This window comes from Echiichthys vipera, assembly GCF_963691815.1.
Source record: "Echiichthys vipera genome assembly, chromosome: 3".
NCBI classification, from domain to species: Eukaryota; Metazoa; Chordata; class Actinopteri; order Perciformes; family Trachinidae; genus Echiichthys; species Echiichthys vipera.
In genome coordinates this window covers 35961422-35988379 of record NC_139828.1, presented here as the reverse complement: position 1 = coordinate 35988379, position 26958 = coordinate 35961422, and the positions used below count along the sequence as shown (strand labels likewise).

The following is a 26958-nucleotide window of genomic DNA, read 5'->3' as shown; positions in this document are numbered from 1 at the left end:
TTTCTGAGGAGGAGGTCTACGACTCACTAAATAAAAAGCAATCGCGGAGATGTTTCTTGTTTCAACAAAAAGGGTTTCGCATTTATTTACATAAACAGAAATATCCTCCGGTTGACTTCAAACCATAAGCAAATAAAAAACGTAATTTAGCGGTTGATAAAGTGTTTCACTCCTCACTCCTTCAACACAAAAAGCCGACCAGCAAACCAGCTGTTCTCTCTCCTTAATCACGGGAGGAGGGTGGCCTGACTAGGAGGAGTGCCATAAACAACAAAAACAATCATAATAAATAGTAGTTCATGTACATTACACATTCTAAATAGTTATCCTTATCATTATTTTATGCCGTTACCATATACCATTTTCCTAATAATTAATACAAAGAATTAATAGGCTCCAACATTCCGGCCCCTAATTGTTGGCTTTAGCAAAACAATTACATAAATAAGGTTCAAAGGAGCCAAAATAAAGCAGTTACACAATAGAAAATAAATTATGCTACTTAAACTCAAAGTCCAGTCAGTTACTTGATGATGACTTTCTGTCTTATCAAAGTTCATAATTATGTCAGAATATCTGAATCAGTCCATAGTGAAGGATGGAAATTCACGGCCTCCCTCCATTCATACGGCTGCCTCCATTAGAAGACAGAGCTTATCTATTGGTCGTTGAATCACACTGCTTTTGGTTTTAACCAAAACGCTCCTCACGAAACCCTTGGCATCTGGAAATGTCTTTACAACACGGCCAGTAATCCATGAGTTCCTTGGTGCTGTGTTGTCAACAATAATGACCAGATCTCCAGGACTCAGGTTCCTTTTTATGCTGTTCCACTTGCTCCTTTCTTGCATGAGTGGAAGATACTCTTTTGTCCAACGTCTCCAGAAGAGATCTGCAAGATACTGTGCTTGTCTCCATCTCTTCCTTGAATAATGATCCTTTTTTTCAAAAACCCCTGGTGGCATAGTTGTTTTCGCCTTCAGCTGAAGCAAATGGTTTGGGGATAGTGGTTCCAGGTCATTGGGGTCACTTGACACTAGTTATTGGTCGGCCATTCAGGATGGCTTCTACCTCACACAGCGCTGTTGATAGGGTTTCATCGTCCAGTGTTTGCTGTTTTAGAACAGATGTAAGGCTCTTTTTGACTAGTCTGATCAGTCTTTCCCAGACTCCGCCGTGGTGGGCTCCAAAAGGAGGGTTAAAAATCCACTTTATTCCCTCTATTAGAAGGGTGTTTTGAATCTTCTGATGATTCAGCTCTTTCAAAGCTTCCTGTAGTTCCCTTTGGGCTCCAACAAAGTTTGTCCCACAGTCAGTCCTGATACTTAAGACTGGTCCTCTTCTGCAGATGAATCTGCGAATAGCATTTATGCATGAATCTGTCGTTAGGAAGTTTGCCATTTCCAGGTGGATAGCTCGACTCACCAGGCAGGTGAAGATGACCCCCCACTGTTTTACCTGAGTGCGGCCCCTCTTCACTTCAATGGGACCAAAGTAGTCAATGCCAACATGACTAAAGGGAGGTAGGTCCGGATACAACCGATCCTCAGGAAGATCTGCCATTTTCTGTTCACCAGGTCTTGCCTGCATGCGCCTGCAAAATACACAGTTCCTGATGATTTTCCTGGCTAAGGAGTTTGCATGAGGGAGCCAAAACCTTTGTCCTAGCCTGGAAAGCATATGGCTTCTTCCTGAGTGCCCAACTTGATGATGGATATGTTGTAGGATGAGGTTAGATATGTGAGCACCTTTAGGGAGAATAATTGGATTCTTCTGGTGCACTGGCATTGCACTTTTGTTTATTCTACCTCCTACTCTTAAGATGACATTATCAAAAATTGGATCCAGTTTGCGGATGGTGCTTCTTGAACTGAGGGTTTTGCCGTGTTCCAGGCAAGTAAATTCATGGCTGAAGTAGCGTCTTTGTTCAAAACAAACGATTGCCCTCTCTGCCTCTTCCATATCCTCCACTGATAAGTTTTGTGTCCCGCGCTCATCTTTCAGTTTTCTCTTCGTCTCCGAAGACACGTGTGTCTGACCATTTCTTATCTGACTTAGCAGTTGAAGTAGTTTTTTCACCTTCAGTATCCAGGCTACAGACCTCTGAAGTTGGTTCCATGATGAGTGATACTTGATTAATGTGCCAATCGGATGTTGGTTTTCAATTCTCACACTGTTAACTGTGACCTCCTTTTTCACCTCGGGTCATTTGCTGATATTTCTCCTAGACCTTGCGTGATCTTTGGCCATGTATTTTTCTCTCTGCCCAGGTATTCGGGTCCTCTCAGCCATCTTGATCTCAAGTAAGATTCTACATGCAACCCTCGTGATGCATCATCGGCTGGATTGTCTCTTGAATTTATGTGTCTCCACTGGCTTGTGCGGGAGAGGTCATGGATCACTGCAACTCTATTGGATACAAATGTATGAAATCTCCTTGTTTGATTGGGGATATATTTTAATACAGATGTACTATCTGTCCAGAAAGTTGAATCTGTGAGTGGTAAATCCAACTCCTTCCTCAGCATCCGATCCACTTTTACAGCCAGTGTTGCTGCAGTGAGTTCAAGCCTGGGTATGGTAATCTGCTTGAGAGGTGAGACTCTGGCTTTTCCAAATATGAAGGAAATATTGATTTTGCCTTGCTGATTCATTAATCTAAGATAGCTTACAGTACCATAACCCGACTCACTTGCATCGCAGAAGTGATGCAGCTCAGCCGTCTCCACAGGGTCAAAGTTCTCAGGCTTTATGCATCTTGCTACTTGAAACCCACGTAACTGATTTAAATCCCCGATCCATCTCTGCCAAGGTGTTGCAAGTTCCTGTGGAATAATTTGATCCCATCCATACCTGGCTTTGCAGAGCTCTTGGAGTAGTTGTTTGGCTTTCAGGATGAAAGGAGAGAGAAAACCTAACGGGTCATAAAGTGAACTAACTGTGGAGAGTATACCTCTCCTGGTAGCAGGCCGGCTTTTGACAGTTACTTTAAAGCTGAAGGTGTCACTGTGGGTGTTCCAGTGCATTCTAAGTGCAGGCTCAACTGTGATTTGTTCTTTCAGCTTTTCTTTATCCAGGTTCAGTTCCTTGACTGCCTTTGCTCTGTGATGCTCAGGAATGCTTGCTAACACCTCACAGTCATTGCTGACCCATTTTGTCAGTGTGAAGCCTCCCTGGCCGCAGGCTTCAGTGAGATCTTTGACAAGCTTCATAGCTTGGTCCACTGTTGCCACTGATCGGAGACAATCATCCACGTAAAAGTTAGTTTTGATGGTTTTCATAACTTCATCAGAGTAATGCTTCTGGTTGTCATCAGCAGTTTGACGCAGGGCAAAATTAGCAATACTCGGGGATGATACAGCACCAAAGAGGTGAACTTTCATCCTGTAAACTTCAAGCGGTTTGCTGATATCACTCTCTGGCCACCACAAAAACCTCAGGAAATCTCTGTCCTTTTCAACAACCTGTACTTGATAAAACATTGCCTCAATGTCTGCCATAACGGCAATTTGTTCTTGACGAAACCTTAATAGAGCTCCAATGAGGGTGTTTGTTAGGTCTGGACCTTGGAGGAGCTCCTTGTCCAGAGATGTTCCTTGAAATGAGGATGTACAGTCAAACACCACCCTCAGTTTGAGCTTTCGCTTGTGGTTGACACCATGATGCGGGATGTACCAGACCCGTTCATCCTCTCTGCAAAGCTGTTGGGGTGGAACCTTTTCTGCATAACCCTTTTTGAGAATGTCTTCCATGAAGGAGGTGTATTCCTCAGCATACTTCTTATCCTTCCTAAATTTTTTCATAAGGTGCAGTGTGCGTTCCTTTACTATATCATAGTTGTCAGGCATGATCTTGTCTTTATCCCGGAAAGGCAATGGCAAATGATAGTGGCCATCTTTAAGAAATGCTGATTTGGAAGCAATCTCCATAAAATGTTTATCCTCAACTGACATCTCAATTTTCTCCTGATACATGTTTTCAGAGAAATCCTGGTTATACTGTCTGATGAGTAGATCCTTCAACTCAGCAACAGAGATTCTGTTACTTGACACTGCAATGGGCCCATCATGTTCTGCAGCACTATCAACACTGGGGGGTCCAGTTACCACCCATCCCAGTAAGGTTTGGACCGCATATGGTCCATTATCATGACTGTTTATTATTTGCCATGGCTCCATTGCTCGAGGAACATCAGTCCCAATGAGGAGTTCAATGTCTGCCTCAATTTCTTTTAACTGGATGCCACTGAGATAAGGCCACTTCTTCAAATCAGCTTCTGTGATTATATTTTCTGTTGAGACAGGGATTTTGCTCTGTGTGTAAACTTTCGGAAGGTCAAGATATGTGCAGCCTTCCAAGTCTCCCACCTCCAGTCCTCTGACCTCATAGGTCCCTGCAGGCTTTTCCTGTCCCATTGTTCGCAAAAGTATCTCGGTTTTGCGTCCTTTCACATTCAGCCGGTTCATTAGATTTTCTGTGCAAAACGTTGCTGTGCTGCCTGGATCGAGGAAGGCATAGGTCTGAATATACCTGCTCCCCTTTGCCACTTTAATTCTGACTGGAACAATTGCAAGTGCACAGTCTCTCACGGCCCCAGTTACATCACCTGCTGAAACAAGAGCACTGCATATGGCGGTATCTTCTGTCTCAGCAGTGGCTTTTGGTTGATTTTCCTGTTTTGGGCCTTTTACCCTTTGAATATGAAGTACAGTAGGATGTTTCATTTGACAAACTTGACACATTAATCTTCTTTTACAATTTTTGCTTAGATGACCTTTAAGTAGGCCACCAAAGCAGTATCCATGGCTTCTTAAGAATTCAACCTTGTTGTCATGTGACTGTGTTTGGAATTGTGAGCAGTCGATCAGGGCGTGTTTCCCTTGGCAGAATCCGCAGGAAGGAATGATAGGACAGGGTTTGGTCTGAAGTGGTTGTTTTGGAATAGATGATTGTTTTACAGCGTATCCTGCTTTCTCTGTATTCACCGCCACTGAAGTAGCAAAGCTGCTGTTTTTGCCTCATATTGATTTTAGTTCACTTCTTCTTCTTGGGATAGACTTTTTTGTAGTCATTTGGTCTTGAATGTCTCCAAACAACGGATCCAAAAGCATCTTTGCATGTTTTTCCACAAAGTTCACAAGGTGCTAAAATCTGATCCTCCTGCCAGTTTTCTGTTGTGTCTCATAAGCTGTGGTTCGCCATCTTTCCCGGAGTTTATAGGGTAGTTTGGATGCCATTAGCCTTAGGTTTGATGGGATTTCAAGTTCCTCTAAATACTGTAAATCTTGCATTATGTTACAACATCCTGTCAAATACATTGCATATGCATGCAGCATTTTCCCATCCTCAGCTTTAATCGCTGTCCAGTTCAAGGCCTTTTCCAGGTAAGCTCCAGAAACCTTAATTTCATTCCCAAAGTGCTCTTTTAAGAGATGTCTTGCTTCACTATAGCCTCTTCTGTCATCCATATGCAAACAGCTGCGAACCAGGTCTCTTGGTAATCCAGAGGTAAACTGCTCAAGATAGTAGAGTCTGTCCTGATTATTTTTAGTCTTGTCTTCAATCAAGTGTTCAAATGCATGGATAAAGGACTGATATGCCAATGGGTTACCATTAAACACAGAAATCTCCCTTGCTGGTAACCTAGACAAGTTTTGCTGTGAGACAATGAGTTCTGCTATGTCATTTTGTCTTCGAATAACCGCATCCAAGTTATCTTGTGCAGCATGAGTTACGGTGCAATTATGATTTGCAGTTTCGGTTCTGTGTTTTTCAGTTAAATTCTTGTTTTGGGGTTTATTTTCGGGTGTGTTGGTACCCCTTGTAGGTGGAGGTCTGTGGAGACTCAAGATGGTTTGGTGAAGTGGGGTTTTGGGTACTGCACCTAACTGCACAAATTCCACATTGCTCTCCATTGTTTCTGGTTCATGGTGAGAGTCATAATACTCGTTCATGCCATCACCTGGAGCTTCCTGATCCACCTCATCACTTTGTAGAATTTTTATTTTAGCAGTTGATGCTGCAAGGTCTGCTTCCAACTCCATTTGTTCCATTTTTGATTTCAGTTTTGTTTCCTCCAGTTGCAACGTGTGTTTTTCTTTCAAAGCAGCAGCTCGAGCCACTGCAGCAGCAGCCTGTTCTGCTTTGGCCTTTTTTAATTCTGAGGAGACTGAGGAGGATCTGGAGACTGATGATCCAATAGAAGTGGAAGACTTTGATTTGTGTGACACATTCGATATGCTGTCCAGTGGTTCAACCTTTGATTGTGCAATTTCTCTTTTCCATGTTTCAACCTCTTTCATGAAATAATTCAGGTTAGTTATTCTGGGTTCATACCAGTCATAGTAATAATTTTCCTGTTCCTCCTCGGATAAGAGCTCTTGCACGGATCTGTGAGCATTTTTAAATTCATCCAGAGCTCCTTTAAACGCTTCAAATGTGTCATTGACTTTATCAACATTTCCAACATCAGTCATCAAAGCCTTTATTTCATTTATCCTCCTCGTGCATGCGCCCAGTCTGCCTCTGCGCGAAGCAATGCGCGATTTCAACATGTCCTCAACTGAGGTCTCCGATGTCTCAGACATCATTACAAATAACCACACAAATTCCTTCAATTTACGTTCAGTTTATCCTTGAACATCCTTCCAACGTTCCTGTTTCATTACAGTCCACATCCACAATCCACAACTTTGCTTTCCATAATGATCGATTGTTTCATTGTAGCGCAGGTAGCGCCGCGGCGCATTCATTCATAAAGTTGATCAGCTGATTTTACTCACGGCCAGCCGGCTGCTTGGCTTCATCTGTCGGCGAGTGATCGGCATGATCCGTCGACTCTCCACTTTCCTTCAAGTCTTCGGTGGAGTTTATCAACTTGTCATGGCTACTCTTGCATACAAAAAAGTTCAAAAATCGTCAGAGTAGTTTCTGAGGAGGAGGTCTACGACTCACTAAATAAAAAGCACTCGCGGAGATGTTTCTTGTTTCAACAAAAAGGGTTTCGCATTTATTTACATAAACAGAAATATCCTCCGGTTGACTTCAAACCATAAGCAAATAAAAAACGTAATTAAGCGGTTGATAAAGTGTTTCACTCCTCACTCCTTCAACACAAAAAGCCGACCAGCAAACCAGCTGTTCTCTCTCCTTAATCACGGGAGGAGGATGGCCTGACTAGAAGGAGTGCCATAAACAACAAAAACAATCATAATAAATAGTAGTTCATGTACATTACACATTCTAAATAGTTATCCTTATCATTATTTTATGCCGTTACCATATACCATTTTCCTAATAATTAATACAAAGAATTAATAGGCTCCAACAGCATGGGTTCCTCCTGGTCTGGAGCGGGAGACAGGGGAACCTGGTTGCTCACGGGAACAAAGGAAGTATGCTCGGGGAAACTGGAAAGAGGACCTGGAGTTACTGTGAAAACTGGCCGTCTCTCACGTAGACAATTGTCTATCTTTATGGCAAGACTAATAAGCTCCTGGAGGTTAGCAGGCTCAGACCTACCCACTAAACTGTCCTTAACCTCCTCATTAAGCCCCTTAAAGAAAATACTCTGAAGAGCCCGATCATCCCATCCTAATTCTGCCGCTAAAGTGCGAAACTCAACGGAGTAATCAGCAGCACAAGCGGAACCCTGGCGTAGATCCAGCAACCGATTGCTGGAATCGCAATTAGAAACAGGATGATCGAAAACCGACATAATCTCACTGGAGATCTGCTGGAAAGTAGCCTGCCGAGTCAGGGGGTTATTCCAAAACGCAGCTCCCCAGACTCGAGCCCTACAGGACAACAAGCCTAGCACATAGGCTATCTTGGAGCTATCGTTAGCTTATGTGAGAGGCTGCTGACCAAAAACCAGAGAGCATTGAAACAGAAAAATCCTGCATTCACCCAATGTACTACAATAACACTCTGGAGCAGGAACATAGGGCTCACGAGGGAGGACAGTACTCACGGTAGTAGCGGGTGACTCAGCATTCACAGGAGCAGCAAAGAGAGGTCCTACCTATCCTTTCTCCAAATGAGCTACGCAGGCAGTCAGCTGACTGAGACTCTCCAGGATTCTTTGCAGCGTCTGTGAATGTTTATCGAGCAGTACTCCCTGGGAAGTAACCCCGTGACGAACGGAAAAATCCGGGGATCAATTTCCATGTCCGCGGGGTCCATGTTATGGCCAGACTGTTTTGTCATGAATGGTACAGAGACAACACACAAAAGAGAGGACCCAATGCAGACATTGACGCGCAATTAAAGTACAAAAAAATGTTTAATTACAATTCCACACAAAACGAAAAACACTACAGGGGAAAAACAAGCAATACCATGTCGAGGAAAAAAAAGGAACGAGGAGACAAAGGAGAATCAGGGAGACGGACGAGGAAACAGGAACACGGGAAACTACGGAGAAACAGGAACAAACACACAACAAATACTTAGCGAGCATGCTAACCACAACGAGAAAAGGAATGCCAATCCGGGGCGAATAGTTTACCAATGAAGGAATACAACGGTCTGGCGCTGCATGCCTGTCAGCTCAGGGTATAAGCTGGAGTAATAGTATGATTTGGATTTAGTAATGCAGTCCTGGTAGTGCAGAAAAGGATTTTTGTACATTTCTTTGTAAACAGTGAGCCCGTTCAAGCTGCCTGCCTTTGGCTTTCATACGCCAGAATTCAGGCGTAAACCAGGGAGCACAGAAGGAGTAAGAGACGGATCTGGTTTTAAGTGGAGCGAGGGAGTTGAGGATATCATGAAGTCCTGTGTTATAGTAGGAAACAGCTGTTCAGGGGTGGATAAGTCTTCAATGTCTATGAAATTGTCAATACTAGAGGAGAGAGGGTCCGTATTTATGTCCTTAATATTGTGAAAGGAGATGAGACGACGTTAAATGAGAGGAGGAAGTGGTCGGTGATGGGGATTTCAGCTATGGCACAGTCAATAGGGGTGACCCTAGAGCAGGATATTAAATCCAGGATGTGTACTTTTGAGTGTGTGGGAATATGGGTTTGCTGCTGAGATCCAGAGCTCTCAAAGCAGGATGCAAAGTCTCTGTTAAGAGGATGGTTTATATTGTCAATGTGTATGTTAAAATCTCCCAGCAATATTAAGCAGCAGTCATTTAAAAACTTGTTATTTGGTTTCGGGGGGCGGGAAACAGTTGCAATAGTTGTAGGATATTTTGATAGATATTGGAATGGTTGCTAAATTGCTAAACATTTGTCCAAATGTAGTCCTGCGACATTGTACATCACAATCTCCTCCACTCAGTGCTCTGGTGTTTACTCTGGAGTGTTTTTTCTTTCTGAAGGCCTGTAATAGTGGAGGAGTTAGTCCATTCAAAACCTTAAAAATGAGGAAGACATCCAAAAACAACTGGTAGCTTTCAAAGTATTTATTCATTAAGCAGAGTGGTTTGTAGGTGCAACCGGCACCCCAAAGATGATTGTACATTTCTTGATTAACTCAAACTTTCAGTTTGATTAAAAGAAGGTCAGCCTGCTGAAACAAAGGCCGGCCATGCAACCTTCCCCCACAACAGGTCACGACCAGGTGTGAATTATTCAAGGGACCCCCAAACTGTCATTGGCTAACCTAACCTCTGGTGATGACATCACCGGTGTCTATAAAACTGTAGGACACTTCCTGCACTTTCGCTCTCTCCCGGATCCCTCTCTTCGAAACTCCACACTCAACTCGACGCACTCCTGCTGGATCCAGCGACCAGCTGCCCACTGGACCTGGCCTATGGCGTAGGATCACCAGCAAAGGTTAACCAACCGGTTATCCACTCAACTTAGCAGAACAAAGAGCGATCTGAGGACAGGTTTTTAGGGTAGAGCCTAGTGCGTTTGACCAGTCCTGCACGCAAGTCTCGGCTGATGGTGGTGATGCCTGCTGCTGTGGACCTGTGTGTTGGTCTCTGCTGATCGTGGTGGTGCTTGCTGCAGTGGTCCTGTGTGCTGGTCCCTGCTGATGTTGGTGGTGCCTGCTGCCCTGGTCCTGTGTGCAGGTCCCTGCTGATCGTGGTGGTGCCTGCTGCCGTGGTCCTGCATGACGCTTCCTGCTACTTCAATAACTATTTGTCATTTATTCTGTCAATAGTTTTATAAATTATAAAATTTGTAGCAATAAAAACACCATCAGTGGTATGTCTTGCTGTATCGTAGCTGCTATTGCCCCTACTCATCATTGATCATGTTTGTCATAATTATTTTCATTTTCATGTTCTGTCACCCTGGATGTGCGTGTTCCTGCTGTTCTGCTATGCAGACTGCCATAACATGTGGGTCATGTTCACATTACTATAGATATTGTTATAGTTACTGTTACTCGCTGGCTGCTTGCATCTTATGGAAGTGTGTCAGTCTCTCTGTCTTTTGTCTATCTTTGTGTTTCTCTCTTTCTCTCTCCTTTTCTTCCTCCCCAACCGGTCAAGACAGATGGCCGTCCTCCACAGAGCTGGGTCTGTCCGACGTTCCTGCCTGTTAAAGGGAATGTGTTCGTTGCCACCGTACTCTATGGGGGAATTGCTGGGTCTATGCCTACTCTGTAAAGTGTCCTGAGATAACTTTTGTTATGATTTGGCACTATGAATAAAATTGAATTGAACCAGTGTGAGTGCAACCGCTCCACGTCTAGCTGCAGCCAAGTTGGCCGTCCACAGCCCGTTTGAGAGAGGTGGGCTTTTGTAGAGTACGAGCACGACGCCTACGGCAGCTCTCACGTCATTTTATGTGTGCCTGTTCGGACATAGAAAAAAGAAAAGATGGACCATGCGCGGACATTTAACAACAACAACAATGGTGGCAAAAGGTTCACGTTGGTGTGATGCTGAGGTGGAGTGTTTACTGCAGATTTGGGCGGATGAAAATATTTAAAAACAGTCGGACAAGACGCACAAAAACTCTGAGGTCTATGGAAAGATTTGTAAACAAAGCCACGCATCGCGATGACGTCAATCAATGCGTGTGACGTGTTACGGCATGATGACGTATGGACAGGCAAGAAGCATCCTCGCGGGCCCAGGCAGTGTGAGTGCAAACGGGCTGGCCAGTGGGGGGAGAGGGAGGGGGGGGGACAAGTACCCTAAAGCCCGTGGCGCGGTGCGGAAGGACAGTGTGAGTGCGCCCTTAGTCCTCTTTTGCCTAAGAGCAACAACCAAGACATAACCTGTCTGCAACCAGCTTCCTTACTTCAACCAGCCACTGGCATCAAGCAACGCAACTTATCTCCCATCTCATGGACTGGTTACTAATCACCAACTGGGCATTACTACATGTTATAGGATTTTATGGACGGGTAGATAGAACTGTAACTTTGTTGTAACTTGAATAAGAACTGAGATTTCAAGCTGCTGGCCTTTGTGTAACTTAAATGTTCACACCTTCTCTGCAGGGGTCCAAGCCCCCACCTCTCCTCTTTGTCTTATTTTCACACACACACAAACACAAACATTTGCTGTTAGCTTTAGTTAGTTTATTGTGTTTTGTTTGTTGCATTTATTAATGTGTTAATAAATGTTTGTGTTTACCATATGTCTCTTTATTTAATATTACACAAAGATGAATGAGCCAGCCTCTACTAAGAAAATAACTTTTAAATCATTCAACTAATTAAACTATTACATTTATCGATGTTCAACCCTTAATTAGTAGTTTAATATATTAAATGAGACTTTAATATTAGTTGTCACTCCGTCTATGACGGTGGTGCCCCGAGGAACTCTGGTTTAACTAGAGTAATTTTTATTACTATCTTTGAAAATTATTGGTGATAACTAATATTTACTTGATTAACGATAAGTTTATTGAGAATACTCAATCTCATAATCTGAACGTGAGTCAAGGCCCTACATTTAATTGGTTCTCTGTGTGAAGTTTTTAATAAATTAAAGTTATTCATTTTTTGTAATTTTTCTTTATTAATTTTCTTTATCAAATATTCCATTTTATAGTCACACCTTTGATCCAATTAGACCTACAGGTTTATTTCAGAGTAGTGTTGTATTATAATTATTTATAGGTTAATGTAATTAACACTTTAATGTTGCAGCTGATAAAGGTAGGGATACTTTTATTGACTGCTGTTTAGCTTAATGTATAACAATATGTGTCATTTCATTTGTATTAACAATCTAAATCTGTTAAGTTACTAGATAAATGTAGTCGAGTATAAAGTAGATTAAAATGGAATTACTAATGTACAAATACCTCAAAATTGTACCTAACGTAATGTAGTAAATGTACTTTCCACCACTGCAACAGCAACTCTCAGGGCTTTTCATACTGCGTCATGCTGTGTATGCTACAATACTGTCACTTTATTTTATTCTTTTTTTTAGCAGGTAAAAGTAAATCAGTGGATCTTTCAGTACAGTTGCAGCGATAGTTTGGACAAACTGTAAGTAAAATACACACACACCATATACATAGGCGCCACTTTCTCATTACATTTAAAGACTTTTCACACCTTCTTAGAGCTTGATTTATGAAAAAGAGACTAGAGAGCAGTTAAGCTCCTTATTCAGAGAATCAGGGAAAAGGGAGAAATCTGTGGTCGGCCTAATTCATTCCCATACATGTGGCTTAGAGTCCAGTTCAGTAACAGTCTATGGGGTCTGTCTTTCTCCTCTCACGCAGCAGCACTGTTGTTGGTATGTGACACCGCGGGGTTAGAGGTTGGAGGTGGGATGATGACAGCCTTGTTCAACAAAGTCTGTGGTTTCGCCGGCTGCGTGTGGATTGTCGGCCAAAACGATACTAAAGTTGTACGGTTAGAGGAAAACGCATCTCTGTGTGCATGGGCCCTAAAAGTGCTGGGCCTAAGATTCAAACCTCCCTGTTTCCTGATTCCCATTGAGCCCCGATCTTTCAACATATGTTACACAAAACAGTGCCTGTCTATAACCTATTGAAGGACAAAATAGTTTTCTTCATTACAGGGAAAATGCACAAACACAGTTTCTTCCCTGGGAAAGTCAGTGTGGTCTTTCGCACTGGACCGCTCGGATATCTTCACCAGGATCCCACCGAGGCAGACAAACTGCTGAAGGACAACCCGTCACTGCAGGACAAGTCTGCTGCGTTGAAGGAGGAGCAGGGATAATGCTCGGATTGTGGTTGTCATGAGAGGGGGTGATGCCTCAGACAAAACAGAAATGATGGGAGAGTACATCCTACAGTTTGGAAAATACAAGAGGGAAAACTTTATGCTAGCTCTTGAAAATGACATAGGGTACACTGTATACCTGATCTAGAACCAGCAAAAAGAAGAGGCTGCAGGAGTATTCATAGCTGAGTACCACAGCAAGGACAGCCTCCTGGCATTTCTGAGTTATGCCCTCAGCTTTAAAAATATCCAGTCTCCGGTACAAGTCAGAGAAGCCAGTTGTGACAGCAGCAGCATCATAGGATAACCAGCTGATTTTGCATTCATGCTAAAGACACCTGGAGATAGTTTTGGGTCAGTAGGAATGATGGCTCTGCTGCTTTCATATGTAGAACCCTGAGAGGAAGTGCTGTTTTGTGAGTTCTTTGTGTCTGGTTTTTCTGCTCAGCGTCACAGGAAGGGAGCGGGAGATAAGACGTTTTTATACTTGTTTCAATATGAGATATGGTGTGTTTTACAACCTCAAACCCTCCTAGGGTAATTAAAACCCAGAAATTCAGGATGAAGGACCCTTTTATCCTAAATCAACGTCAAATCTGACCGCAATTCAAGATTCAAGATTCAAGAAGCTTTATTTATCCCGAGGGAAATTATTGTGCAGTTTCAATACAAAGGTGGGAAAGGGTCAGAGTAACAATAAGCATAAAAACATAAATCAAATCAAAATAAAGCTAACGTAAAATCAGTCAAGCAATTAAGTGTGACAGAGTGCAACAGACATTGTGGTTAAGCGTAGGTATATACAATATACAACAATACGCACAGTGCAGTTTAGCAGCAGATTGAAATGAAATAAGTACAAACTAAATAAGTGAGAAGGAGCGATAAGTTATAAGTGTTAAAAATGTAGCAGCATTTCCTACAGAACTAAGTGACAGTATGGCACAGTGGAGTGTAGCAGCATTTCATACTGAAGTAAGTTATAGTAAACCACAGTGAAATGTAGCAGCATGTCCTAAAGCACAGTAAGTGTAGCAGCAGATAGTTACAGTACCACAAAATAAATTGACATAGTGGTGGTATCAAGTGACAGTGTAAAGTGTAGCAGCAGTAAGTTACAGTACCACAAAATAAAGTGATGTAGTGGTGGTATAAAGTGACAGTGTAAGTGTAGCAGCATTTCTTACTGAAGTAAGTAACAGTACAACTGAATAAAGTGGTGCAGTGATGATATAAAGTGACATTTTTCAGGATACAGTGTCTCCACTGTTCCTTACCTGACCAGGGGGAGATGAATTATAAAATTTGATGGCCGCCGGAAGAAAAGACTTCCTCCGGCGTTCAGTATTACACCTGGGGAGAATGAGTCTGTGGCTGAAGGTGCTTCTGCCGGAAGTCAGCAGATGGTGGAGAGGGTGAGAGTTGTTGTCCAGGATGCTGTGCAGTTTAGACAGCATCCGCCTCTCAGACACCGCCACCAAAGAGTCCAGTTTGACCCCCATGACGGAGCCAGCCTTCCTGATGATCTTACCGATCCTCTTGGCGTCTACTGCCCTCAGTCTGCTGCCCCAGCACACAACAGCAAAGAAGATGGCACTGGCTACCACCGACTGATAGAACATCCTCAGCATGGTGTTACATACATTGAATGACCGGAGCCTCCTCAGGAAATAGAGACAACTCTGGCCCTTCTTGTAAACAGCCTCAGTGTTCTTGGACCAGTCCAGTTTGTTGTCGAGGGGCCTGTTTCACAAAGCAGGTTTAGTGAAAACTCTGAGTCTGTTAACCCTGAAATGAGGGAAACTCTGAGTTTTCCGTTTCACAAAGGGAGGTAACTCAAACCAGAGACAGAGGGGTAACTCTAGCCTGTTTCACAAAGAGAGGTAACTTAACCTCTCGGTCAGTTACCATGGTAACATGCTCTCTGAAACTAACCTGGTCGGGACCAGGTTTTTCTCGGAAAACCTTGAGTTTCTCTCTGTCTCCGCCCTCTTTCAGCCACACACGGTGTTTGATTTCCTCATTCATTCAGTCAGCACGCGAGTTTTGGCGTAGTATAGTTCTGTCTGTTTTTTCAGAAAATCATTGCAAAAATCAGACATTAGAAGTTATATTAGGTGGTGACTATTTCCACTACCATGGCGTGTCCTTTTGATAACGATCCCGTGGATGAAGGTGCAGCATTACTGCACAGAGAATTAAATATTCGTCGGGAGATGATTATCAAACTATTGATTATAGATGTTCTTGAATTTCCAGGCAATTCTCTTTTTGAGCGGTACCGTTTCATATCACAGCAGATATTCTGTGTTGCGCTGCGTTTTTTTGCAAACGGGAGTTTTTGTATACAACGTATAAAAATCATTCAGTAGGCCTACATTAGAAGTTATATTAGGTGGTGAATATTTACACTACCATGGCATGTCCTTTTGATAACGATCCCGTGGATGAAGGTGACGCATTTCGCAGAGAGAATTAAATATTGGTCGGGAGATCATTATCAGACCGCGCATAGACGTCCTTAATATACTGCAGCCATAATTACAAAATGAATGAAATGGATCTTTTGAGCAAGTTGAATGTATTTGACTTAGCGTTTCTAAATATAATCCCAGCTTTTCTTGCAATTCATAGGTTCTTTGTGTGTGCTTTTAATTGGGTTACCGGTATATAAACTACTCCTATATAGCCTTCTGATCCAGAATATCACCTATAATGCGAGGGGGCTGAATACGGCACAACACCGTTTCATGTCACAGTCCATCTCATCCCTCCTTACATTTCCAACATTAACAACCAGTAATGCTCTCACATCACAGCAGATATTGTGTGTTGCGCTGCGTTTTTTTTGCAAATGGGAGTTTTTTATACAACATTGATATGTTGTATAAAAAACAGCCACTTACGGTAATATTTACTTTACGATGTAAAACATGCTCAAAATGAGGCGTCACCATGAGACTGTGCTGAGGTTTTACCTGTTTGAAAAATGTTTTTATGTTTCATCTTAAGCTGCGCTTCTCCCCCGCGGGGTTGCACTTAAATGAAATAAATTAATAGGCTCCCACTCAAGCAGTTCCCCCTGTGATATTACTGTGATTGCAACAGGACTACATTTAAACTTACGCACTGACCCGAGCAGCAATGTCCTCCCGCACCGTCTCCCTCTCTTTTGCTGCTGCAGCGGTGTAAACCTGCTCAAACTCTCCGTATCAGCGCATTAATATTTCCATTTCCAGTTGTAGCGTAGCCCTTCGCTTCCCCGTCTCCATGGTGACTCGTCGAATCATGGCTCCATTGATGCTGTCTTTTTTTACTTGTGGTGCACGCGCTTAACTCCAGGTCAAATTACTCTGAGTTGATCAACCTAACGCAAATCTGCTGTTCTGGAACCGAAAACTCAGAGTTTCCTATCTCAGAGTAGATCAACTCACAGTTCAGGGTTAGACTCAGAGTTTTTTGAACCTGCTTTGTGAAACAGGCCCCAGGTATACTCCAAGGTATTTGTAATCCTGGACAACATCCGCAGTCACGCCGTTGATGGAGATGGATGTGGGGGCAGATTCACTCCTGCGGAAATCCACCACTAGCTCCTTAGTCTTGGTGGTGTTTAGAACCAGGTGATTAGCTGCACACCAGTCAACAAAGGAGTCCACAACGCCCCTGTATTCCTCCTCCTTTCCCTCACTGACACAGCCAACAATTGCAGAATCTTCAGCAAACTTCTGCAGGTGGCAGGACTCAGAGAGGAACTGAAAGTCTGAGGTGTACAGGGTGAACAGAAATGGGGAAAGAACAGTTCCCTGTGGAGCTCCAGTGCTGCTGACCGCAGTGTCAGACACTCCGTCCTGCAATCTGACATACTGTGGTCGACCCGTCAAGTAACTGAAGTGAACTGAATTCTCGATTTACTGTACCACTCCCAATTGTCTTGTCTTGTTGTCTTGTTTTCACTCTACCTAAGGGCGCACTCACACTGTCCTTCCGCACCGGGCCAAAACTGGTTTTTCGGCTAAAGCCTAGTGCGTTTGACCAGTGTGAGTGCAACCGCTCCGGGTATAACTGCGGCCAGTGGGCCGTCCACAGCCCGCCTGAGAGAGGTGGGCTTTTGTAGAGCCCGTTTGAACATGTACGAGCCAAGCACGATGCCTACGGCGGTTCTGATGTCATTTATGTGCGCCTGTTCGGACATAGTAAATAGAAGGACGGACCATGCGCGGACATTTAACAACAACAACAATGGCGGCAAAAGGTTCACGGTGGTGTGATGCGGAGGTGGAGTGTTTACTGCAGATTTGGTCGATGAAAATATTCAAAAACAGTCGACAAGACGCACAAAAACTCAGAGGTCTATGGAAAGATTTGTAAACAAAGAGACGCATGGCAATGACGTTAATCAATGCATGTGACATGTGAAGCATTTGCGCGAGGCCCAGGCAGTGTGAGTACAAACGGGCCTGGGGCGCGGGGGGAGAGGGAGGGGGGACAAGTACCCTAAAGCCCGAGGCGCGGTGCGGAGGGACAGTGTGAGTGCGCCCTAAGTCACTGGTGAACAGGGTTATGTACTACTAGATCAGAGCCTGCTGTTATTGCGTATATATAAACACATTGCTATCTATCAATTTTGGATAAAATATCCTGAAAATGAACATTTACATTGCAGGATTAGAATTCGGAAGTTGTTCCTTAACGCATATCTGACGGTCTTTGATATCTTATAGTGTGGTTTTGACCTGCTCTTTATGAAAAGTGTCCTGAGACTACTTCTGTTATGATTAGATACCATGAATAAAATTTAATTGGATAGTTTGTAGCGTTAGCTGTGTTTTTAGATATTGAAGCATGTGATGCTTCCCTTGTCTCACACTGAATTGGAATAGCTGTGTTTGTTACCAAGGTCTTTTGTTTTTTAAATTGCTACTAAAACAGTTTATAGTGACCTCACTCTGAGTCTCAATGTATAGCTTATATGTATAGGTATTAAAGCATAAAATATATTTTTTTATTTATTATGACCTTCCATTTATGTATCCAATTTTCTGTCTTGTGATTTTGTGCCAATTTTGTTTCAGCTCCACAATTGACATCCCATCCTCCTTGCCATCAGAGCTCCAGATGGGTTTACAGCCGAGTGTATCTGTCCATGGGAAATGGACACAGAAGATGCCAGGAATGCCCTTATTACAATTAAGAGGATTTATGAAAGTCTTATTAGCGGTAATGTACACAGTGCATGCTATATTTTCAAGACTCCTTTGAAATACTGCCTTTGCAACATATTTCTGCATATAGCAAAGCAGAGTCTTTTTTTCTTTGTTAACATGTGAACAACATGGCTTAGGATGAAAATGCAGACCTGGTTACCCATCAGTCTTTAACTGTGTCCTTCCACAATTTGATGCGGAATAATGAATCTTGATTGATTCCATAGTGGTATTATGTCTCTTTCATTTGGTACTGACATGTTCAGTTTGTACAGCAAACTGTTTTGTGCTCTAATCAAGTGTCACACACTTATTGTTCCTTATATCTTTCTTTCTTTTTTAAGGACCGTGCCGAGGTGTTGGTGCAGTGGCTGCCTTGCTCTGGATGGTGTGTATGTTCTTAAGTTTATTTTACTGTAGATGAGGAAAATCCACTAATAAAAAAAGTAAAATGTCTTCAACTTTAACTGCAGTTTAATAAGGGTCAGCAAAGTCTGAGGGTCAAGCAAGTCACCTAGCAGTCAAATGTTTTGGGCAGTATTGTGCATTGGACTTGAAATAAATTCACAGTATATAACATAATCAAGAAACCCCCTGTGCAATATCACTATAATGTGAAATGATTCAAAATTGTATCACCTTATAAAAGTGAACGCCACAATTTTCTCAGTTTTGGCCTGGTGTCTAATGCGATCTAAGAAAAAAACATTCCTCATAAAACGGCACAAAACTGCAAGATTTAACTTGACCAAAAACATGAAGAAAAAAAGATTCATACTGGCAATACATTCTGTGACTACCTCCAATGCCAGCTCAGGGGTGTAACACTTCTGTTGCCCCCATTCCTTCTCCATACCTTTCACACAGACGTTGGGGAGTTTTCTTATACACTGTCTAAATATGATATTGAAAAGCTCATTTTCAAAAAAGAATGCATGCATACCTGTATAATCCATATCTCATTGTAAATAGTACAGTGTCAGTTATATTCTCAAAAATTATGAACAATTTGACAGTAATACTTCTTGCTGTGTTTCTGTCTTACAGTGGGGACAAATGGAAAAACTCCTGGGAGCCGAAAGAAAATGTTTTGCAAAAATAAATGTTTTTAAAACACATATACCAGTTACTGGCTGTGTTCTTTCATATACACTTGATTTCTATGATCGTTCAGAACCTTTCAAGAGCGAATTGTAGTAGTTGCAGTTTCCCAAAAAAAACAACATTTTGTGTTATTTTTACTGTTGACAAATTTAGTGTTCAGTCACCATCTTAAAAACATGAGAAATAGAATGATTTACTGAAAAAAGGTGGATGTAAAACAATTATTTTTTGGCTTATTCCCTCACCTTTTCTTAAAGCAGAAATATTTTTCCATCCCCTGGGTTTCTTTCTATGTATTATGTATTTGTATGCTGAAGACAATACCCAGACAAAAGGAAGAGTACATCCTGTTCACACAGCTAAAAATAAACTTTTGAATGTATTCACAATCACCATGATCTACAGGCACCTTATCGATTCATCTGAAATGCTCATTCTTGGCTGGTGTAATAACACCCATAAGGATAAGGTAAGAAGATGCCAGAGAGGGATAACGTTTTTATCGTAGAATCACTTAGCTCAGACTCATAATTGTTGTCCTTTACTAAGTAAATAATTGGGCTTTTGTTTTTGAATACATTTATGATTTGACATGGGTTTTAAATCATCCTGCAGTCCCATTGGAGAACCGAGGACCCGCCTCCCGGAAGCATTTTTTTCAACAATCTCCTGATAAAGAGTCCTTAATAACTTCACAATACGATGGGTTAATGCAATGGCCATCGATTATAATTATTTCTTTCGGATCTGAGAAATATAGTTTTATTTTGTCAGTTTTGGATAACGGAAGGCTACGTTTTTACCCCCAGCCACCGTTGCGCTTGTTTGGTTTGTGTTAAAGGCGGAAGTGGTGTGTTCGAATACTATTATAAGCTGTCCGCCGTGGATGGGCTGCATTCCAACTCAAATTGCCGCCGTTTAGCGTGGTGTTTTCGAATACTATTATGAGCTGTCCGCCGTGGATGGGCTGCATTCCAACTCAAATTGCCGCCGGTCAGCGTCACTAGCTCTGTTGATGAGACATTTTATAGCCAGTGATTGTAAAATATGAAGTGGCTCATTAATATAGTTTAATATTATATTTTTAAGAATATATGGCTGATTATATTTAAAATAAAATCGTATTTCGTATGTGTCTTCCTCAATTAATATTGAACCACATACGAATCAGAATGGGTTTTTATTATCATATTGTCATATTAAAAGGAAAAAGACAAAAAAATAAATAAAAGGTAAATACTAAATAATAGATAACAGGCTATAGACATTTGAATGTAATTCCCGTGCTAGGCAACAGCCTTGGTCCTTGTTAACTTCCCCAAATTTCAGTCCTGGAGAGCCACTGTCCTGCATGTTTAAGTTTCTCCCTGGTCCAACACACCTGATTCTAATGATGTGCTCGTTATCAAGCAGCTGAAGCTTGTCACAGGTTTGAAAATCATATAATCTATATATGTAATAATATGTTGCTGAGGATATTTGATCTACATCATCAAATAAATCACTGTGTGTGTGTGTGTGTGTGTGTGTGTGTGTGTGTGTGTGTGTGTGTGTGTGTGTGAGTGAGTGAGTGAGTGAGTGAGTGAGTGAGTGAGTGAGTGAGTGAGTGAGTGAGTGAGTGAGTGAGTGAGTGAGTGAGTGTGTGTGTGTGTGTGTGTGTGTGTGTGTGTGTGTGTGTGTGCGTGCGCGCGCGCGTGCGGCATTTGTGCGTCATACATAAAACATCATTCTTAATGCTTGCATTGGCTAATAATAACATATACACAGTAAATATTGTGATATATGAAGGTGACTCATGTCAGTCAACAAAGAAACAAACAAAGAATGAAGGAAACAAACAAACAAACAAACTTTTATGTGTAGAGCCTTCAAAGTGCTGTCTGGATGTAGGGTTTGGATGACCTGAGTCCATGACATGAAAAAATTCAAACTTTGCTGTAGAGCTAAACCAAATACATCATTGGAAAGGTCTCGACCTGGGGAGTAATAATATGTTAGTATTAATATTCTACATGGCTCCGGTTTTGAAATAATGAACTTTGAACCTTGACCTCAGGACCTGTTTGAGGGCTTATAATTCTGCAATAAAAAGAAATACAGAAATGGGACCAACTGTTATAGAGAGCTCTTGACCCCAGCTATAACATGAGTACAATCAACAATTTTGGGTTTTGTCAATTATGGGTCAAATTAATTTTCACCTATGGAATAATTTGATTTTAAAAACCTGATTACATCAATGTGTTAACTATGCCCTTAAACTCCTCAATGTATTCTCATTTCAACATTTACAACTTCCAATTCTATGAAAAATTCAACCTTAATTAAAGAACTACAACTCCAATGAGCCGAGCAATAACGCTAAGTACTGCTATCTGCCATAGTTGTAGTTTTCTGTGGTTCTTCCGGTTTGTAAATAAATGGGTTCACAAAAAAAAGATATATATATATATATATATATATATATTACATATATCATATATCTAGAACAGCTGGATTAGTATTGAGATTACATAAAGATGATCTATGTCAACAAAAAGTAAAGATGTATTCTTGAAATAGGTATGCAGTTTTCTGGTTTGCAAAAAGGGTAGTAAATAATGTGCCGTATACTTTAAATATTGAATATAGCCTAACTCCCGTTTTTTCTTCATATATATGGTCTTTATGTTAAGAAACAGTTCAGATGCTAGGTGTTTGAACAATATTTATTAGTTTTAAGTAAATTAGGGTTTGCATGCAGCGGACTGGCTCCGTCTCTATAGCCACTTCCGCAGCGTGCGTGGCAACCACCAAAGCAACAATAGAAAACGATGCATCTGTGGATTCCAACTATTTGTTCGCTTTGTAATAACTCATAAATAATATATCATAAACATTCACTAGACAAAGCTGTAGATAAGACATTAATTTGTGAGGCTTAATTCTTCATGTCTACATTGTTATTACATACAAAATACAATATTTTTTAAAGATTATCTCCAGACATGTTAGATGTATGAAAAAAACTCGTTTGTAATAACAGTAATGTTTGAATGAGCCACCGGTATACTGGATGAACCAGAACACCATGGCACAACAATTTGTGACACGAATAATGTTACATTTCAAAAACGCTATGTTTTTATATTCTATGTACTCACATTAGAATTTGCTACTCTCATTCAAAATAAAACACATCCCACTGTGATATACTGTAAAACTTACAGAACCTTTAAAATATTTAAACAAATAATTGGTCACACTGTCCAGCACTAGGCACTATATAAATGCAGCCATTTACTGAACTTCCACGAGTAACAAGTACAGCACTCTGACCAAAACTGAGCACATCTTTCGTCACCTGTTATGTAAACTTTATACAACAGTTAGTTTCCAGCTTACACAAAGTATCAAGCTATTGCACAGACAAATGGTTATGTGTTGCTTAGCCACAGTCCAGTTCCAGTCTGGTGCTTTGTAGAAAGGATGTATAAAAGCAATATCACACGAGAGGGAGTGATGTTGTGCTGAACATCATCACAGCTGTGAATATGTAAAAGGCACACGGCCTGCGGCCTTATGTCCACAACTGAATCACAGCCTCAAAGGCTTTACATTTCTTCCGCTGAAATATCTGGAGTGCTGTTGTCCTCCTGGTCACTGTTCTCTTCAACGTCCTCATTGTCTTCCTCCAACATGAAAAAGGAGGGTTCAGTGTCAAAATGGGTGTAAGTGCTGGTGACTGCGCTCAGTTTCTGCTGCAGAATGTGTCGCTTGTGCAGCAGACAACAGAGCAGCCCCCTGTATCCCTCTTCTCTCAGCTCTCTGGGAGGTGCTAAAATAAAATGTAAAAAAAAAAAAAAATAATAATCAGATAGAAAATAAGGCAACTCTTTATGAACATTAAAATGCACATTGTCTGCCCAGCTCTGAGACTGTACTACTACATACCATACTATGTTTCGTGATATTCTCTCGAGTGTGACGAAGGAGGCTGTATACTTTGTCCAAGGCCTTTCTCAGGTACTGCCAATGCTGGGTCATCTCCTTCACAATTACAACATTTTCCTCTTCCATAGGCCTGACCAGCATAACCTGGTCAAAAAGTCGCCTCTTCAGGCGAAGACTCACCACTGTTTTGAAAAAGAGAACAGATGGGACAAAAGTAAAAGACTTAAGCCCCTTTCACATATACACTGCAAACATAAAATGATCTAGACAATCAGTATGTGAAAACACAAATACTTGATCCAGTCAGACTGGACATCAAGTGGAATTTACCTGGCCAGCTCCCAAGTACTACTACTATGAGCTACATGTCTCTTTTGAAAAACAGAAACAAGCAAAATTGACCATAAAAAAATAGTATTGTAAAACATATAGCGAAATGTACCATAACACATACCAGTGGCTGCCCACTGCTGGACGTCACACACCCATTCCTCCGTGTCCTCCAGAGAGATGTTGAGCTCCTGCTTGAGACTCTCAAGATTAGCTCCTTCGATTTCTGCTCTCTGTTTAGTTCATTTAGAATGTTTAAAAAAAACAAAAAACATAGATAAGTCATGGTGTGATCCGTAAAAAGGTATGTTAACATAGGGCATTAGAGATAAGAGAATAAAGATGTTTTCACATTTGAACCCAGAATAATGTCAGAGAATCAGGTCCGGAGATAGTCCCGAGTTTCTTTCACACATGCAGCACACACTTAGATGTGTTCACACTTAATGTAACTACTTAGTTTGGTTTAGGCAAGGGGAGCGTGCAGCTGTATTCACACATGTGCACACTCTGGAATTACCCAGTCTTTGCACTATTAAGCTGGGAGGGTAAACTCCATTTGATGCCCGGTCCGACTGAATCCGATATTTGTGTACACACACAGCTGTACCAGGAAATGTTCAGATAGTTTCAGGTTTGCAGTGCATGTGTGACAAGGGCTTAAGATGTAGGACAACTATCTAGTGGAATGTAATACACCAAAAGTATTTCATAATATCAGAAAAAAATGTTATTTTAAAAAAAGGGGACAATATCAGTGAGTGTATCTCTAATCATGATTGAAAAACCTAAATGACAACATGCAAAACATTCAAGCACAAATTGATGAGGATATTCTTAAAGGTATGTCCTCAAAAGAGACTATGTGCCTCATGAAACAATTATTTCCTTGTTATAACAAAGGCTATTTTATGGTGAAAGAATGCAATACGTATATAAGAATGCTAATTGGATAGAAAGGACATTGAGTTGTTTGCTGCAGTCATTTGATGTCAAAAACACTTAATGGTGATTTTTGTGAGTTGTCATGATGACAACACACGCCAGTGGGGCCGTCAAGTGTGCCACAGCTAGTTGGGAGGATGTTCTTCAGAGGAAGGTGTGAGGAGAAGGGACTGTTAAACTCAGTAGCAGTGAGTCAGTGGACCATAAGCCCATTGTTCTGCTCATTTTTTGTAGCCAATGCAGCACAAAAACACAGCGATCCAGCAAGCCAGCAGCCAACCAGCATATGGCTCTGCCATGCCTGCACACCACACCAGTCACAGGACATGAGCTGAACAAAGTTGTCACTCCTTTAACCTGTGATGCCAGTATTCAAGCCCAGTAACTTGCAGTAAAGACTTCTTACTTTGAAAAATCTTTTTGCCAGGGTCTTGTGCAGACTCTCTGTCTTCCTGTTGTTCCATCCCATGGCAAGCACAGTTATCATCTCTGCTCTGCCTGTAAAAAAAAATATCCACACACACAAAACCCCCCAGAAAATATCAAAATTCAGAAAAATTTTACAATCTGGTACCGTGTCAAGCCTACCCTTTTCTGACTACACACCAACCAGCATCAGCTGTTTTACATTGCTGACAGCAATGTGGAGTTACAGTCTCTGCGCCCAATTTCGAATTCAAGAGCTCTGGCATTGCAGCTCTGAATTCTTTTTCAGACATTAACTGTTTTCTTGTCCATGCTGACATTGTGGGTGTCTCCTCCACTTTAGTCTCTGAAGATGATGATCTAAAATAATAAAACACAAAAATTGATGTAAAGGACAGTGTATTTAAAGACAGAAAAGTCATTTCCATAATGGCTTTGTTACTGCACGTGCATAAAAAAAAATCACGGCCACTACTTAAGTCAGTTGCCTAAATTTCACATTTTTAAATGGAAACATAAAGGTCGTCTTTAAGCTATTTAAGCTATCAGATGTCAATATGTGTACCAAGACTTAGGACATCTTGAGGAATGTCATCTGTCAGCAACTCCTCCACTTCTGGGGGCTTCCTAGCGCCACACGGTTTAACTATAAACACAAAACATAATGCAAGAAACATTACTGCTGACCAACTTGTGATTAACAGTAGAACTGTATTATATTTTGCTGTCCAGATCGATTCTTCCTAAAGTGTTGAGCTATAATGTTCCCATTCTTGTCCCTCTTCCTCTAGGTAACTCTGGAAACTTTAGTCCCTTTGTTTTCTTTTCTTTTCCAGATGCCATTTTAGATGAGAGAGAGAGAGAGAGAGAGAGAGAGAGAGAGAGAGAGAGAGAGAGAGAGAGAGAGAGAGAAGAAACTAACAAACAGAAGACCAAACAAAGGCTACAGTCAAAGTAAAGACAAAGAGACAAAATGACAAAGCAAAAGCTCAGAAAATTAAATTAGTGTAACAGGGAGAAGGATTAAGAAAATGGCTCTTAAAAGAACCGTTGGATTTGTGATATATGAAGAGAGTTTTTTTTATTATAAAAAAAATGAAGCAGGATTAGTTGCACTTCCATAAATGTTACTTATTGCCACTAAAAATAAAAATTTAGCAAAATGTAGAGTAAATAATCAAAAGAATAAAAAGAGAAATAAAACGTGTGCCTACAAAAGTTAAGAGTACACTAACACTAATTAAAACTATCAGGGCTCTGTATTTGAGTATCAAAATGCGCTCTCTAAGTTCTTACAGTGTATTTTCACCTGTTTATTACCTAAATAAATAGTTAACAGATGTCCTAATACTGACGGAAATACACAAAATCACATAAGGTAGCATTTTTTTGTCAAGATAGCATAAATAAAAAGCGTGTTAGCATGTGCGCTAACCTTAGCGCCTTATTGATAGTTAACATACGACCTCCGTGGCATTCCCAACTGAGTTGTAACTTAAACGTCAAACTGAACTAACTTACTTACACATGATTTGGAGACAATCACCGTGATAGCTCACGCACAGAACACAACATGACCACATAAATTGAGTACACAAACGGACTTACCAATGCTACGACGTCCAGTGAAACGTGAATGCCACGCCTCCTTCTGGCGCATCACATTTTGATTGGTGCCAAAGGTTAAAGGGTAGGCGATGACGACATACCAACACACCGTTTATTGTAGTTGTGTACACGACCGCTAAACTCGAAACGTGCCTATGGGTCGTCATAAGCTCCTTGATCAAAGGGTCCTTGATCAAAGGGTCGTTTTTGGGTGGAGGACAGGCTGCTTACATTGGAATGAGTTGAAAGCCCCCAGCGTCGGGTTTGTAGGTTTAAGGAGCGC

General features: G+C 41.4%; 1 protein-coding gene across 1 annotated transcript in view; it reads left to right on the top strand.

Annotated features, from left to right (window-relative positions):
- The window catches only part of LOC310966605 (uncharacterized protein), a 42583-nt gene extending 23141 nt beyond the window's left edge, over nt 1–19442 (top strand). The window contains exons 4-6 of the mRNA XM_083940379.1: nt 18198–18342; nt 18674–18717; nt 19377–19442. Coding sequence (XP_083796505.1) covers nt 18198–18342; nt 18674–18717; nt 19377–19431 — 244 coding nt within the window. The 3' untranslated portion in view covers nt 19432–19442. The remainder of the gene's footprint in view (nt 1–18197; nt 18343–18673; nt 18718–19376) is intronic.
- The last annotated feature ends 7516 nt before the right edge of the window (nt 19443–26958 follow it).